At 37.6% G+C, this 15,233-nt stretch overlaps 1 protein-coding gene across 1 annotated transcript in view; it reads right to left on the bottom strand.

Annotated features, from left to right (window-relative positions):
• Tmprss11e (transmembrane serine protease 11E) overlaps positions 1-14,492 on the bottom strand; it is a 43,423-nt gene extending 28,931 nt beyond the window's left edge. Inside the window, exon 1 of the mRNA XM_036201136.1 lies at positions 14,480-14,492. Within this exon, the coding sequence (XP_036057029.1) occupies positions 14,480-14,487 (8 nt within the window). The 5' untranslated portion in view covers positions 14,488-14,492. The remainder of the gene's footprint in view (positions 1-14,479) is intronic.
• Positions 14,493-15,233: the final 741 nt, after the last annotated feature.

The following is a 15,233-nucleotide window of genomic DNA, read 5'->3' as shown; positions in this document are numbered from 1 at the left end:
TTCTTTTTTCAGGGACTTAAAGTTCTTGTCATATAGTTCCTTCACATGCTTGGTTAGAGTAACCCCAAGGTATTTTATACCATTTGTGGCTATTGTAAAGGGTGATGTATCTCTGATTTCCTTCTCAGCCTGTCTGTCTATTGTATATAGGAGGGCTACTGATTTTTTTGCAGATGATATGATAGTATACATGAGTGACCCCAAAAATTCAACCAAGGAACTGATACAGCTTATAAACACCTTCAGCAACATAGCAGGATACAAGATCAACTATGGCATTGATCTTGCAGCACCATGATTACATCTTTGCCTGGACACTGAGTAGGGAATATTGGTGTTACCATCTTCACAGGATCCTACTCTTCCCAGCTGCCAATTATGGGATATAGTGTTTAGGCCCAGGGGACCCTACTTGTTTCCCTCCTTTCTTGTTATGATTTTCCCATGGGATGGTATCCGTGGAAACTTCAGGGTTCTCTCTCTGACCTCTTTGATCTCCAGTTCTCCCTTGAGTAGGGTTGCAAACACCTGTTCCTAGAATGGCAATTACTACAACATAAAAATACTTTTCCATGAGGTGCTTATTTTTCCATGCGCATTTGTGCCCCAGAAGCTCCCCAGCCTTATTCCTGTTCCATCTATCTCTGAATGCTTGCTATTCATCTGTTGCAGAAGACAGGAGATGCATATAGCAGACGTAAGCAAGACTTTGGGGTTGATACAGGGAGGGAAGGTTTTTCAACAAATGTCTGTGCATGCCAGATAAAAAATATAAATTTACATGTGTAGAAATCAGGATAGAATGGCCAATAATATATGGTTACAATGCTGAGATATGAAATATAAGTTGTATTTGTTTGACAGTGACCTTTTTAATCCAGACAGAAATCCAAGCAAAGCAGTTACTAAGTTGTTGAGTGCAAATCTGCTTGTATTTCATGAAAGTAGCCAATTATCCATTTAGCAAAAAACAAGATGATAATATGAATGAGATGTATTTTACATTATAATTTTAAGATAATTACATGGTGTATGTGGTATAAAAACATAGGAGGTGCTGAATTATTAGCAGTAAGAAGTAGAATAAGAAATGAACAAAACTTTCATTTGAATCCATGTATGCCTTAGTTTTATGATAGATTCTTTAAGTAATAAATAGTCTTTTGAATTAAATCGAGAAGAGAAAGATCAGGTCTGGTGTGTGTGTGTGTGTGTGTGTGTGTGTGTGTGTGTGTGTACTTCTTTTTACCACTGTGCTAAGGTACCACTCTGGTTTCCTTCCATGATCCCGGCAATATCTGAGTGGCATGCTTTCTTTGGCATTAGGGGGAGAAGAGGGATATCATGTGACAAAGATAGAGAGAATCCAGTCAAAGCAATATAGACAAACAATTATGAGAGTGTATTTCTGTGTGCTGCCACCAACTTCTTTATCCCAGTAGATGCATAACTCTCTCATGTTTTCTCTATACGAAAAACAAAGATTGTTATTCTCCCTCCTAACCTGATGTGCTCTGTGGAGGTAAAAAAGTTCAGTCATTTTATTACATTGAATGCCCATGTGAAAAAAATACAAATATTAGTAGCATTTATCAAAATCATTTAAATTATTAATAGCAGTACTGATGCCCACATTACCAAGACATATGCCATTTGAAGCACTGTATCTTGCTTTTCCAGTCTATAGCATTGATGCCAATTGACTTGGCTTCCTTTTTCCCTTTATAAAGGTATAATTTATTATTTCTTAGCTACCTTTTTTCCTCAGGAAGTCATTCAGTACTAAACTGCTCCAAAGTAGATATGGTTAGAGAGTGTTCTAAAAAACATCCATAAAACAGAGAAATAAATCTATTTCTCATATCAGTTGGTGTTCCTGTATCAAGCACATGTTCTGTATCAGGTATCCTATCCAAACACTTCTTTGCTCCTCTAAAACTTAGCTTAATTCGCCTAAATTCACCCTCAGGAAGACTTTTTGAATTCTATTCCTTCAACAAGTTCAAATCACCAAATTGCTCTGTAATTTTTCTTATCATTTGGGGAAATGTATAATTAGTGAGAAGTTGAGTAAATATAGGTGTTAAGGTGCAGATACATTTGACTGGCTTTAAATTGCTGGGAGACAAGTAATAGACCCAACATTGTGTTGTCCACATCACTTCTTAATATGTCATTATTAAAGCAATACTTTAAAACAAACAAAGAGAGAGAGAGAGAGAGAGAGAGAGAGAGAGAGAGAGAGAGAGAGAAAAGAAGGAAGGAAGGAAGGAAGGAAGAAAGAAAGAAAGAAAGAAAGAAAGAAAGAAAGAAAGAAAGAAAGAAAGAAAGAGAAAGAAAGAAAGCCAGTGACAGCAAAACATGAGGGCCCGGAGAGGCCAAACAGCAAGCAGGCCTTCTGGCATGCTGTGGGCGATTATGTAAGGAGTGCGATGTTTGTGAGGAGAGCTTGTCAGAACAAGCGGCTACTTAGCACAGTCAGCACCCCGTTTAGAGCAAGAGTGGTTCTGAAATTTCTTGTTTCTTCTCCCTGATGATAAGCCGTGCTGACGTTGTCAGTCCCCGCTGCTCTCACAAGCACGTTCCTCATGTCCATAACTCGGTGACCCTGAAGAATGACCATCAGCTTCTTCAGCCAGAGTCTAGACAGCTTTTGGGTGAAGGTTAAAGTGATACATATTTCTGTTTTCTAGGCTAGAGGTTCTCTGCTACAGCTACTCAGTTCTGTCACTGTGTCGTAAAACAGCCACAGACAATACAGAATCAATGCAGGGCACAGCTGTGTCCTGGTACATTTTCAAATCTAGAGACTGATAGTTAAATATGTCCTAACTGTCAAAATAGTTTATGACCTTTTCCAGTTTGCTTTCAATTACTTAAAAGTATGAAAACTGTTCTTACTTAAAGCACCTTATAAAAGCAAATCATGAATCAGATTGGGTCCCTATAGTTTACTATGGCGGTTTACTGGATAGCCTACAAGTCAACGCTAATGATCTGGAGTCCTGCCAGATCTGTTCCCTACTCTGCTGCCAATGAACTTGCTCAGGAAACGCCCACCAGTATTTGACTCACAGCTTAATAACAGTTTTCTCTTCCAGCTCTCTAGTCTGAAACACTCTCTGTTCTAGTAAACTGTCTTTCTACAAGTGCCATGGACAATGGTTTAGTCTGCCTAGACACCACACTGCTTCCCTTAGCAAGCTCTTCCTATTGCCTCCCATGTAGAGTATCTTAGAGCCTATCCTTTGCTCACCCCCATAAAATGCTTTTGTGTATTTAGGAGATGGTTTAAAAATTCCCTACTCTGGTTACTCTTTTCATCCTGAGCATCATATTGACATCTTTTTGTTTGGGTTTTTGTTTGTTTCATTTGTTTGTCTATGTACCTTCCTGGGGATAAGCCTGAGCCTCATCTGTCTGTATGCATTCTTATCCCCATGCTCAAGAGCTGATCATTCTTCAGAAACTGAAGCAAAGTTGACTAAATTAAGCTGCAAAAAAGTCATTTTTCAATACCACACTATGGTATTTCATCTTTCTCAATCAACTCAAAATCCACCTTAGTTCCAAGAAACAACTTGATACTGAAGACAAGGAAAGGCAAGTCAAACCTTGTTAAGAATAATTGCTATTTCAGAAAGCCTCACTTTCATAAAATACTTCATATGGTGATCAAGATTTATGGCTGATGTTACCACTTAACTTGTATTTAAACACATGATATTCCAACTATATGTTCTTTCTACTACAAAACTGTTGCCAAAGTATGTGTAATGCAAATAAGAAGACACACTTCAGACATATTATAACATACTTATTATAATATCAGAACAATAGAAGGAAAGATAACACAAAGTATTAACATCATAGAATCTACGGCATTACAAATTCCTAAGTCAGTGCTCAAGACATAACACAAAAAGCTGCAGAGATGCATCAGTGAGTAAAGTGCTTGCTGCATAAGAATGAGGAACTGAGTCAGACCTCTAATACCCATGGGACCAGACATGGCAGCACATGCTATAATCCCAGAACAAGGAGGCAAAGACAAGAGGATTCCAGCGACTCACTTGCCAGTGTGTCCAACTGGTGAGCTTCAAGCTCAGTGAGACACTCTGTCTCAAAAAACAAGATGGAGAGCAACAGAGGAAGATGCATTTTGTGTTTTTTACTCTTTGGCTCCTTTGGTCTTTTGGGGGGCCCGCCACCCAGCTCTCAAATAAACTGCACAGAGGCTTATTCTTTCTTATGAATGCCTGGTCTTAGCTTGGCTTGTTTCTAGTTGGCTTTTCTTAAATTATCCTAACTACCTTTTGCCTTTGGACTTTATCTTTCTCTATTCTATATACCTTTCTTTACTTCTTACTCCATGACTTGCTGTGTAGCTGGGTGGCTGGCCCCTGATGTCCTCTCTCCTTCTTTTCTTTTCCCTTGATCTTTTCTTCCCAAATATTTCCTCCTCTTTATTCTCTCTGCCTGTCAGCCCTGCCTATCTTTTCTCCTGCCTGGCTACTTGCTGTCCAGCTCTTTATTAGACCAATCAGGTGTTTATTAGGCCAAGACAGGCAAAGTAACACCCTCACAGACTTAAACAAATGCAATGTAAGAGAATGCAACCCATCTTTGCATCATTAAACAAATGTAGCACATCTTTAATGACAGAAAGACACCTGATTTGGACCTCTGGCCCCAACAGATACACACTTATGAGCATGCACACCTCCACACACATACACCACCCATGAGTGCACACATTAAATTATTCAATTAAAAATTTAAAAAGCAGGCTTGGTGTGGCGGTACACACTTTAATTCCAGCACCCAGGAAGCAGACAGATTTCTGAGTTCTACAGAGCCGGTTCTAGGACAGCCAAGTGCACACAGAGAAATCCTGTCTCAAAAAACCAAAAATAAAATAAAACAGCAACATATCAACTAGCATTTGCTTGGTGTTTACTATGTGTTTGACACCAGCTTAGCTTACAGTGGTGGTTCTCAACCTGTAGGTTGAGACCTCTTTGGGGGTTGCACATCAGATAACCGGCATATCAAATATTTCCATTATGATTCATAACAGTAGCAAACATACAGTTATGAAGTAGCAACAACATGATTTTATGGTTGGAGTCACCACAACATGAGGAACTGTATTAAAGGGTCTCAGCATTAGGAAGGTTGAGAACCTCTGGCTTACATGATTGTGCCTGCTTTTCTCACCCATGCAAATGCTTCAGCTGGTTATTTTAAGTAAACCATGTATTGTTAGGACACTGATTTTTACTCCTTCTGACATTTCTAAAACAAAATTACATAAGTACCCAAGGGAAAAACAAAATTTTATATATCAGCTTGACATAAACTAGAATTATATGAAAGGAGGGAACCTCAATTGAGAAAATGCCTCCAATAAGTACTGGCTGGAGGGCATTTTTCTAGGGTTTGGGAGGGCCAAGCCATTGTGGGTGGTGGTCCTGGGTTCTATAAGAAAGCAGACTGAGCAAGGCATGGGGAACAAGCCAGTAAGCAGACCCCTCCATGGCCTCTACGAAAGTTCCTGCCTCAGGCCTTGCTTGAGTTCCTGCCCTGCTTGAGTTCTCCTCCTCCCTGCTTTGAAGATGAATTGTTATGGGGGCTGTGAGTGAAATAAACCTTTTCCTTCTTAAGTTGCTTTTGGACATGATTTCATCTCAGCAATAGTAACACCGAGACAGGTAGTATGTTTTCATTGCTATCTTTTAATGTATTAGTGGACTGCTTGCATGCATACATGAGTACCACTTGTTTGCCTGGTACCTATGGAGACCAGACAGGGAATCAGGTCCATAGAGTTTCAGATGGTTGTGAGCTACATTGTGGGGCTGGAAACTGAACCTGAGTCCTCTGCAAGAGCAATAAATGCTCTAAACCATTGAATTGTCTTTCTAACTGTCATTGTTAATTTTTTAAGAAGAAATTCAAGCAAATTATTCTTATAAAATTGCAAAAATAAACCTATTTCTATTCTATTTGTTGATGTACAGAACACATCTATGAAACATCTAAGAGAATCATCTTATTATGTGGATTGAATTATGCTTAATCCCTATAATGATAATTAATAATTCTGAAAAAGAAACTGCAATTAAAGCAAGAATGTCACTAGTTGCCAAACAACTGATTCTATTTTATTTTTACAGCATCATTACAAATAAAAGAAAACTGTTTTTTTTTTCTTTTTAAAAAATTTATTATTTTATTTGCCTGCATGTATGTCTGTGTGATGGTGTCATGTAGTTTGGTTTTTCTTTTAGGTCATCAGTTCATAAATAATGACACGGAGATATTAATTATTAAAGGTTTACCATTAGCTTAGGCTTATCCCACTAGCTCTTATAACTTAAACTAACCCATGTTTTTATTAATCTATGTTCTGTGGATTTTACCTCTCTCCCATTCTATGTGTCAAACTCCTTCTGTGTCTCAATGACATCTCAGAAAACTGCTTTTATCTCCAGCTCTGGGGATTAATTTAAGACCTATGTTGGGTAATTGCTTTATAAGTGTTCTTATCATAAATATTTTTGTCTGCCACATTGTACCAAACTGATTTAAGATGACTTCTAAAAGTGTGTGTGTGCATGTGTGAGTGTGTGTGAGAGAGAGAGAGAAAGAGAAAGTGTTGTTGTTGCTGTTGTTACTAAATTAAATTTGTGGATGGAAGGAGAAGGCAAAATAAGTAAAAATATGAAATGGAAATAGTACTAGAAGTATTTGCATACAGACATCTCCTTGAGTATGGTAGGTTTCTAGAAGACATCCCCCAAATAGAGGGAAAAAAAAAAAGCAAATCCTGATCTGATACCTTCTTTTCAGCATCCATAAGAAAAAAGTAGCACAGGTGTTTAACAACATCATTATTAGGCCTTCATAAAAAGCATGCTGTGCAATGTAATTAACTTCAGTCTCTATTATTAACATCTAAACAAAAAGAGCTGCAGAACACTCTTATTATTTCCCTCAATACTGGCAGTGTCAATAACAGTTCATTAAAAGTAATTTGATAGGAAAGGGGCTATATTAAACCATTCAGACACAAAGCCCTTCCATCAGTTTTAAAAATATCTGACCCGCGAGAACACCATGAGAACATGACCCACAGAATCAACTAAGCAGGGCTCACAGGGACTCACAGAGACTGAGGTGAAAACAGGGATCCAGCACGGGTCTGAGCTAGGTTCTCTGCATCTATGTTACGTTAGCTTGGTGTTCTTGTGAGACCCCTAACAGCAGGAACAGAGGTTACCTCTGACTCTTTTACCTGCTCTTGGGACCCTTTTTCTGCTATTGTGTTGCCTCATGCAGCCTTGATATGAGGGTTTGTGCCTAGTCTTGCTGTTATTTGTTATGCTACAGTAAGTTGTTCCCCATGCCTTGCTCAGTCTGCTTTCTTACAGAACCCAGGACCACCAGCCAAGGGGTGGCACCACCCACAATGGCTTGGCCCTCCCAGCCCTTAGAAAAATGTCGTCCAGCCAGTACTTATTGGAGGCATTTTCTCAATTGAGGATCCCTCCTTTCATATAATTTCTAGTTTATGTCAAGCTGATATATAAAATTAGTAAGCACACTACCTATGTCTACATATACCTTTTATTTTGACTACAGTATTGGACAATTTGACCAAATTTGCAGCAAGCTAAGAGACTTAAGAGACTACAAGTCATTTTTTTCTTGATTTTATCAATAGCTTTAGTGTTAGGAAATTTTTTAAGAGAAATAGAGGAGGATCTGGTGATGAGGGGAGTTTCAGGGAGAAGGGGTACTGGAGGAGTGGAAGTAGGGGAAACTGCAGTCAGGATGTAATATATGTAAATAATAAAAATTTAAATTTGAAAAGATTTGACCAGGCTTTCATAATTATTACTGGAATGGCTTTAGAAACACCATACAGCTCCCAGAAGACAGTGCCTCCTTCTGTTATGTGTGCCCTGGGAATTAAACTCAGGACACCAGGCTTGGCACAGTGCCTTTACCCACTGAGTCCCCTTTCTGCCCAGTCTTTCAGTATGTAGACCAGTGGTTCTGAACCTGTGGGCGGCGACCCCTTTGGCGGTCAAACAGCTCTTTCACAGGGGTTACCTAAGACCACCCTGCATATCAGATATTTACATCATTATTCATAATGGTAGAAAAATTAAAGCTATGAAGTAGCAACAAAATTAATTTTATGATTGGGAGTCACCACTACGTAAGGACCTCCGTTAAAGGGTCACAGTTTTAGGAAGGTTGAGAACCACTGATTTACACCATATACATTCAATGTGATTATTGATGCATTATTTTCAGATCATTTTACTTTGAAATGTATTTTAAAGATCTTAAGAAAATCATATATTCTATATTATTTTAAAAAATAATAATAATCTCCTGATACAAGCTCTGAAACTTCGAGCTAAATGTTTTCATTCTTTTACCTGGTAGATTAAGACATGAGCTTTTAAGCTATGAACAGCCTGGGTTTGTCCCTTACAGTGCCCTTCATTAGCTAGATGACACTGGGGAAGTTGCTTGCCTCCCTGAGTCTACATTTCCCCACCAACAAATTGAACCAATGCTAACCCAATTCATAAGAATCTTCCAACATCAAATGGCAAACATTTATAGAGGTGATGGCACTTTTCCAAACAAACACTAGATACTCAGTGATTGTCAGCTATTGCCATTATTTCTTTCTTTTTTTTTTTTTTTTTTCTGAGACAGGGTTTCACTGTAGCTTTTGTAGCCTGTCCTGGACTAGCTCTATAGACCAGGCTGGCCTTGAACTCACAGAGATCCACCTGCCTCTGCCTCCCAAGTGCTGGGATTACAGGTGTGTGCCACCACCGCTCCGCTATTTCTTCCATAATATGAAATCAGTTTTCTCATCAAGTGGCCTCACATGTGCATGAGGGTTTATGGAAGGAAGATGGAGGAACCTCCCAAACCTGGTCCTAATCCATCCAAAGCAATTCTTTTCTTGATACTGGAGACCTGCTTTAGGCATAGAGCAATTAGATTTGAAAAAATAATTGCAGAAAAGCATCCATCTTGAGGTCAATACTGTGCTAGGCTCTGAGAAGTCACACAGCTAGCTACCTCCTGTTAGCCAATGTACAGTGCAAATGTACCATTCTTTTAATTCCCAAAGCCAGAGGTAGGAAATGAGTGACCAAGAGCTTAATAATGGCTTGACTGTACTGTATGTTTGAATGATTGTTTTATAGTGTCATAGGTGTATATTAATTAATTGGATTTGAAATTTTCTTGATTAGAAAAGTTAAGATGCAAAGATGAATGAACTCCTTAAAAAGACAAGGAAAATTAACCCTGCATAGCCAAGGTAGGACTTAGCAACCCAAGGTTGATGGCATGACAGAGACGGGGGAGTACAGTACAGCACAGAGCTAGGGCTAGAACATGCCTGTTAAACCTTCAATTCCACCCATCACTGACTCAGAGATTTGGAAGACTCAGTCCTACCAATCTTTAGTTTCTCTGTGTGTACTGCCATCTAATATTAAAATTAGTTGCCTCACGGGATTGCTAGAAGGCAACAAATGAGAGCATCCATACTGGAATCTCTATCAGGTAGTGTTTTTATTTATCCCCCTGCATGTGTCCTCCTAGCATTTTATGATATATGGACTGACAAGCTTTAAACATTCAGCATAACTTTATAAAATAGACTTTCAGTTAACCAGGAGGAATAAGCATCAGAGAGCTACCACATGGTGACTACATTTAATAACAATGGATCATAGGCATGAAAAATACTGAGGGTAGATTTTACCTGTTCTCACTAAAAAAATAATAATAATCTATGTGAAGTACTGTATATGTTCATTTGCTAAATTTAACCATCCTATAATGTGTAGGTATTTCAAATCAACATGTACATAATAAATGTATGTTAATTTTTAAGAGGGCCATTTATTTTTATTCAAGATCTAATAGTATTAGTCATAACAACAGTTCCTGGGCCATGTAGTTAGCCCACACTATTCTATATCTCCTCCTAAACTATGCAGAGTACACAGGTGCACTGGGAGGTCAGATTCTATCTCCAGTAATGACTGACTCACCTATTCCTGTGGCCATATGCAAATAAGTTAATTTTGCTCTGTTCCCTTTGTAGAATAGAATTTCCATGTTTCCTGCTGCAGAGGCTCATTTTAGAGAACATTTATTGGATAACTGAATCATTCTTTCAAAGTGTAGCTTTTCTATCTTTTAGCATAGTAAGACAGTTAAACTGGTCCTAGAGGGCCATATAGATGAACATAAAGGCCCAGTAAGAATGGGTCAGTCAGTATAGCAATTAAAACATAGGTTTTGGAGTCTTACAGACCTGTGTTCCTTTTCAGTTCTGTCATTTATTACCAATTGAAAAACAATGATATGTCTCTGAGCCTCCATTTCCCCATCTATAGAATGGGTGCAATATAACCATGGGTTGTTATGAAGATTAAACACAAGTAATGTTTTAAGATGGTAGTTGTTACATAGTATATTCAAATGATAGCAATTATTATTTTGTCGTGCTCTGACTCACAGTTTAACTTTAGACAAAGTTCAAAATCCCTCTGGCTTTACTTATTCAGCTTCAAAATACTTGTCATCTGACATCTTCAGATGAAATGTTTTTAAGATAAAATTTAATGATGCTTCAGTGGCATTTTGAATTTCCCTGAAACTAGTTTGTTATCTTAGAATTGCTGTTTGAAAACTCTGAAACCTCATCCTCCCACTCAAGCCCTGTACGTACTTGGAGAAAGGTCAGGCTTGCAGGTCCTGGCGTGGTGTCTTAATGCCTCTGCAGCCCACTTTCATTCAGCCTTCAGTCCTCCTGATCCTAATCTACTGATCTCAGACTCGGGAGATTATTTACATTTCCTGCCCATTATCTTCAATTAAGTAGCTCCCAGAATATATGTTGGAATGAATTTTATCTTATTCTCTTTTGTTGAGCTGAGGTTTCACTATATTGCCCAGGATGTCCATGAACTTTTAAACTTTTAAACCCAAACAATCCTCAGCTTCTTGAATACCACCTCACCCACCCTGAGTAACTATTAATATAGTTCTTAAAACACTAACACTGAAAGAGCTATTGAATATCCATGGAACCCATTTTTCCCACAGAATATCTCAGGAGAACTATTTCACAACTGCTGAGTATAGAATCCTTTCCAATTTGGGTATGAAACTCAGTGCTGATGTTTCAAATTGTTCCCTCTTTAAAATGACCAATCTTATTTCAGAAGAAAAGACAGTCACAGTCAATTGTGGGAAACAGTGATATAATCTAAATGCTATGCTCACAGTCACTGGTCACCTTTAAGACAACAGGGAAATTAGGTCACATGTTTATTTTATAGAAGACAAATTTTAGACATTAGTAAGATAGTTGATTCTTTAAAGATGTTTAGAAACCCATACATGAAAGTCAAATTATACTCCAGTCTCTCCTCAGCACATGTGTAGACAAGTGCATGTTGGTTTTACATACCATCTGTCTCTTGACCTATGTAATTATATTTTATCCATGTAGATATATGGAGATTTTTTCCCATTTCTGTCAAGCTCTCCAATGACTGAAGGGGCCTCCAGTAACCACCTGTGATAGACACTCTGTTGTTGGCAATTGGGCCTGGATTTTCAGACCACAAGTGCAGGTACTAGATCCCACAGTGAGCCTGGTCCATCTGTACCACACCACCTTATCTTTTAAAAGGAATGATAACAACAATCACTTAGAAGAGTGATTATTTATTGTATTCACTTACTCAATGGGATACATTTTACAAAATACATAATCTGTATCCACATAGGGCTTATCCCAATGAGAACTTACTACAGCTTTTTCTATGGACAGCACTGATCTTAGCTGAAAGAGAAATGAGTGCATGTTAAACCCTTGTAGCACAGACGTGTTGCAACTCTGAACCTACCTGTCAATGAAAAATCCTTTCAATGTCACCGCTGACTAATTTCCGGGTGTGGCATAGTTTTTACGGTGAGGTTTTTCCTGTAAACAAACCTATTTTGAAGATAAAAATAAGGCCTGCTTCCCTGTTGGATGTGAGCTACCCAAATATGTCTTCCCCCTCCCTTCACTTTCCATACCTTCTGAAATGACCCTTGTTTGCAAGGTCGTCACCATGCTGCCCAAATAAGTGCTCACCTTCCTTGAAGGGAAAGGTGACTAGGGAGAGAGCACCTCTCACTAAGATACAATTATTTCAATTTGAACAAAGCAAAGGGTGATTCTTTTTAATAACAACTGCTTCATTAATGCTTTGTGGGTGTTTTTCAGCCTCGCATATTCCTTTCTTTTTCATGTCTACACTATATTGTTTTTTTCTCAAACATAAGGGAGTTGAGATTTCCTTTGGGCAAATGTTTAACATGTGTTCCAACCACAGATTTATTAGGTTTTATGGCACAGAGCCAAACAACTCTACTTTAATTAAGTGCTTATTGATTCTAATGGGAAGCTGTATAGGGGCTACTCTCTGAGTAGTTTATAAGTAAAAATTAAAGTTGTATATTTTGTTTTGCTTGAATAGTACTCATTTCACCTTCAGCCATTTAAAAAGTCTAGACAGTAATCCCTATAAGTTTGATCCTCTTACTTTTAATTTTCATTATCATCAGTTATTGGTAAACATATTTAAGAAAATAAAAATATTTAAGAAATATCCTCTCCTCTTCCCAAGCCTCCTCCTATAAGCTTACACAGTGAGGATTTTGTTGACTTTCTTCTGTGTGTGTTTAGAAAACCCATGTGTTGATTTCTTCATGCTCAAAAAATAATATAGCATAACTATTTGAAGAAAATTGAAGGGTAAGAGGAAAAATCTTTACCCAGTCCAAATTATTTTCTTACCCTTAAATTTCTTAAATAATGATTCTCATTTAGGTGGAGTGGAGAGAAGGCTGTCAGAATTTGGCTAAAGATGAAAGTGAATTAAATACAACTCTCCAGCTAATTCTTCTACACTCTAGCAATGAGCCAAAGTCCTCAAACAGAAATTATCAACATGTATTTCTTCGTATTTTTTCAGAGCAACCTTGTTAAACATTTGTGTAATAAGCCCAGTCCCTTTACACCTCAGCTCAGTCCCTTGATACCTCATCCAACATTGCTCCCATTCTCACAAGCTTGCTTATCAGTCATAAAACCTTCAGATGGGTAAGATTTTTTTATTGTTATTGGTTTGGATTTTTTGTTTGTTTGTTTACTTGAGAGGAAATCTCATCTATTCTGAAACAGGACTTTTGAAAATTAGCACATCTTCTGTTTTAAAATAGAGATAAATTATAGAAAAAGAATTCACTGTAATATTTTCTCCATTGCAGCTTCTCTAAGCATTTAGAATCAATTTCAAATTCAGTCAGATCTAACATAGACAAGACCTGGAAGCTAGTATGGTGAGCGTGATAGAGACTTTCTTGAAGTGCTGTTGTCTATAGTAACGTTCTTAAAGTGAATAAAAGGAAGAAGTATAGATACAACAAGCACTGTGGTTATCAAAAGTGCTTGTAAAGGGTAGATATCACCATGTTTGCAAGATCTATAGCTCTTAGTTGCCTCTTTGAGATATTAGAATATCCAACTTCTCATAAAATACATATATAATTTCTACCAGTGACAAAATCAGGCTTTTTCCTTATGTAGTGAAGGCACAGATTTCACTGAAATTTTTATATTTTCTTCTCAAAGTGTTAAGGATAATTACACATCAAGTATAAAACAAAAGGGACTCAACATATTTGAGGAAATAAATTTTAATATAAAATTAAATAAGATTATTTTAATTCCAAATTAGTAGACTAAATTTTGTTACTATTTAGGTTCTGACATTGAAAGAAAACAATAGAGAAGTTTATTGTGGCCAGGTATATTGGATTCGATGTGTATATGAGACTCAGAGTCTCTGACCAGCCAGGTAAATGCTCTACCCCGGAACTACTACATCTCCATCACTAGATTTATTTTTAAAATCTAATTATGGCAATTTAGCTATTCAAAGCAGCCATCTGAAATTGCTTCTTATTCTTTCAAAATTTTATACTTTTTAATATTAGACTACTTAAAGAAGTAAACAACTTTAACCAACATGAGCTCACATTTACATTTCTTACATATACTTTATGAAATAAGTGTACTTTCTCATAAGACCCACAAAGCCTAAACCAGAAAAATATAGTATTCATCCCCAAACAAGCAAACTAAGCAGAGCAGTCCATTACTGTCTCCTTTACATTTTGGAAAACTCTTCGGAGCATGAACAGACAGAGAGAGAGAACACTCCTAGAGAAAGAACAAGAACCTACTTGACACAATGACATGTATAAAACCTTAAGTATAGTCAGCTGGAGACCCCAGAGTCCTTGGGTGCCTCAGAACACTGCAGACTACAAGTTATTGGGTAGAAGGGAGACCAGGACTCACCGATGCATCGCTGACTAGCAAGATCCGAGTGCTGTGGTGACCGGTCCGAGACTGAGCATGTGCATCAGCTCACCTGTGGCTTTGTAGGCTAAAGTGAGGTGAAGAAAGAAGTCACTGATGATCTGTAGAGAACCAGTCTGACAAGTCTTGGCTAGTGTGGAGACTATTCCTGCGGTTCGTGCAACAAAGACGTTCTTATAGAGACCAACAACAAGAATAATTTATAAGCACTTTCTAGGAGTAAGGACTTAAAAGCTATTGTCTTGAACTGCTTGTAAAACATTAACATGATGGGATTTTTTAGGATGTCCAGTTGTTTAAATGTATAAAGAGGCAAAATTAGGAGTTATCCTTCTCAGCCTCCTCGAGCTTCCAGGTTTAATTAAGTTAAATGAACTGCCCAACAGGGACTAACAACAGTATTATTTTTTAAGTAAGCTGACACATTTTCTTCTCAGTCAAGCATATAAATGAAAGTTTCCCTTCGGAATTAACTATAAGCCAGGTGCTGGAAATACATCAAAGATGGAAAAACATTAACATCTTAAAACTATGTGTCATTGTTGTTCTAGAAAAGTCAAGCCATTTACAAATACTAATCCCCACTTAAGGCAGTCTATTTATTTCTTTCCTTTTTTTAGAATCTGGCATATTGCCTGACTAGTTATATCAAAAAACAAATAAAATATACTTGTCAATGTGTTCTTGTAAACAGAATGTAAGACTCTCTATGTTTGTTTGAGACATTATCTGC

Source organism: Onychomys torridus, chromosome 10 (assembly GCF_903995425.1).
Source record: "Onychomys torridus chromosome 10, mOncTor1.1, whole genome shotgun sequence".
Taxonomy (NCBI): Eukaryota; Metazoa; Chordata; class Mammalia; order Rodentia; family Cricetidae; genus Onychomys; species Onychomys torridus.
The sequence above is the reverse complement of the archived record's forward strand: the minus strand, read 5'-3'. Positions and strand labels throughout refer to the sequence as shown.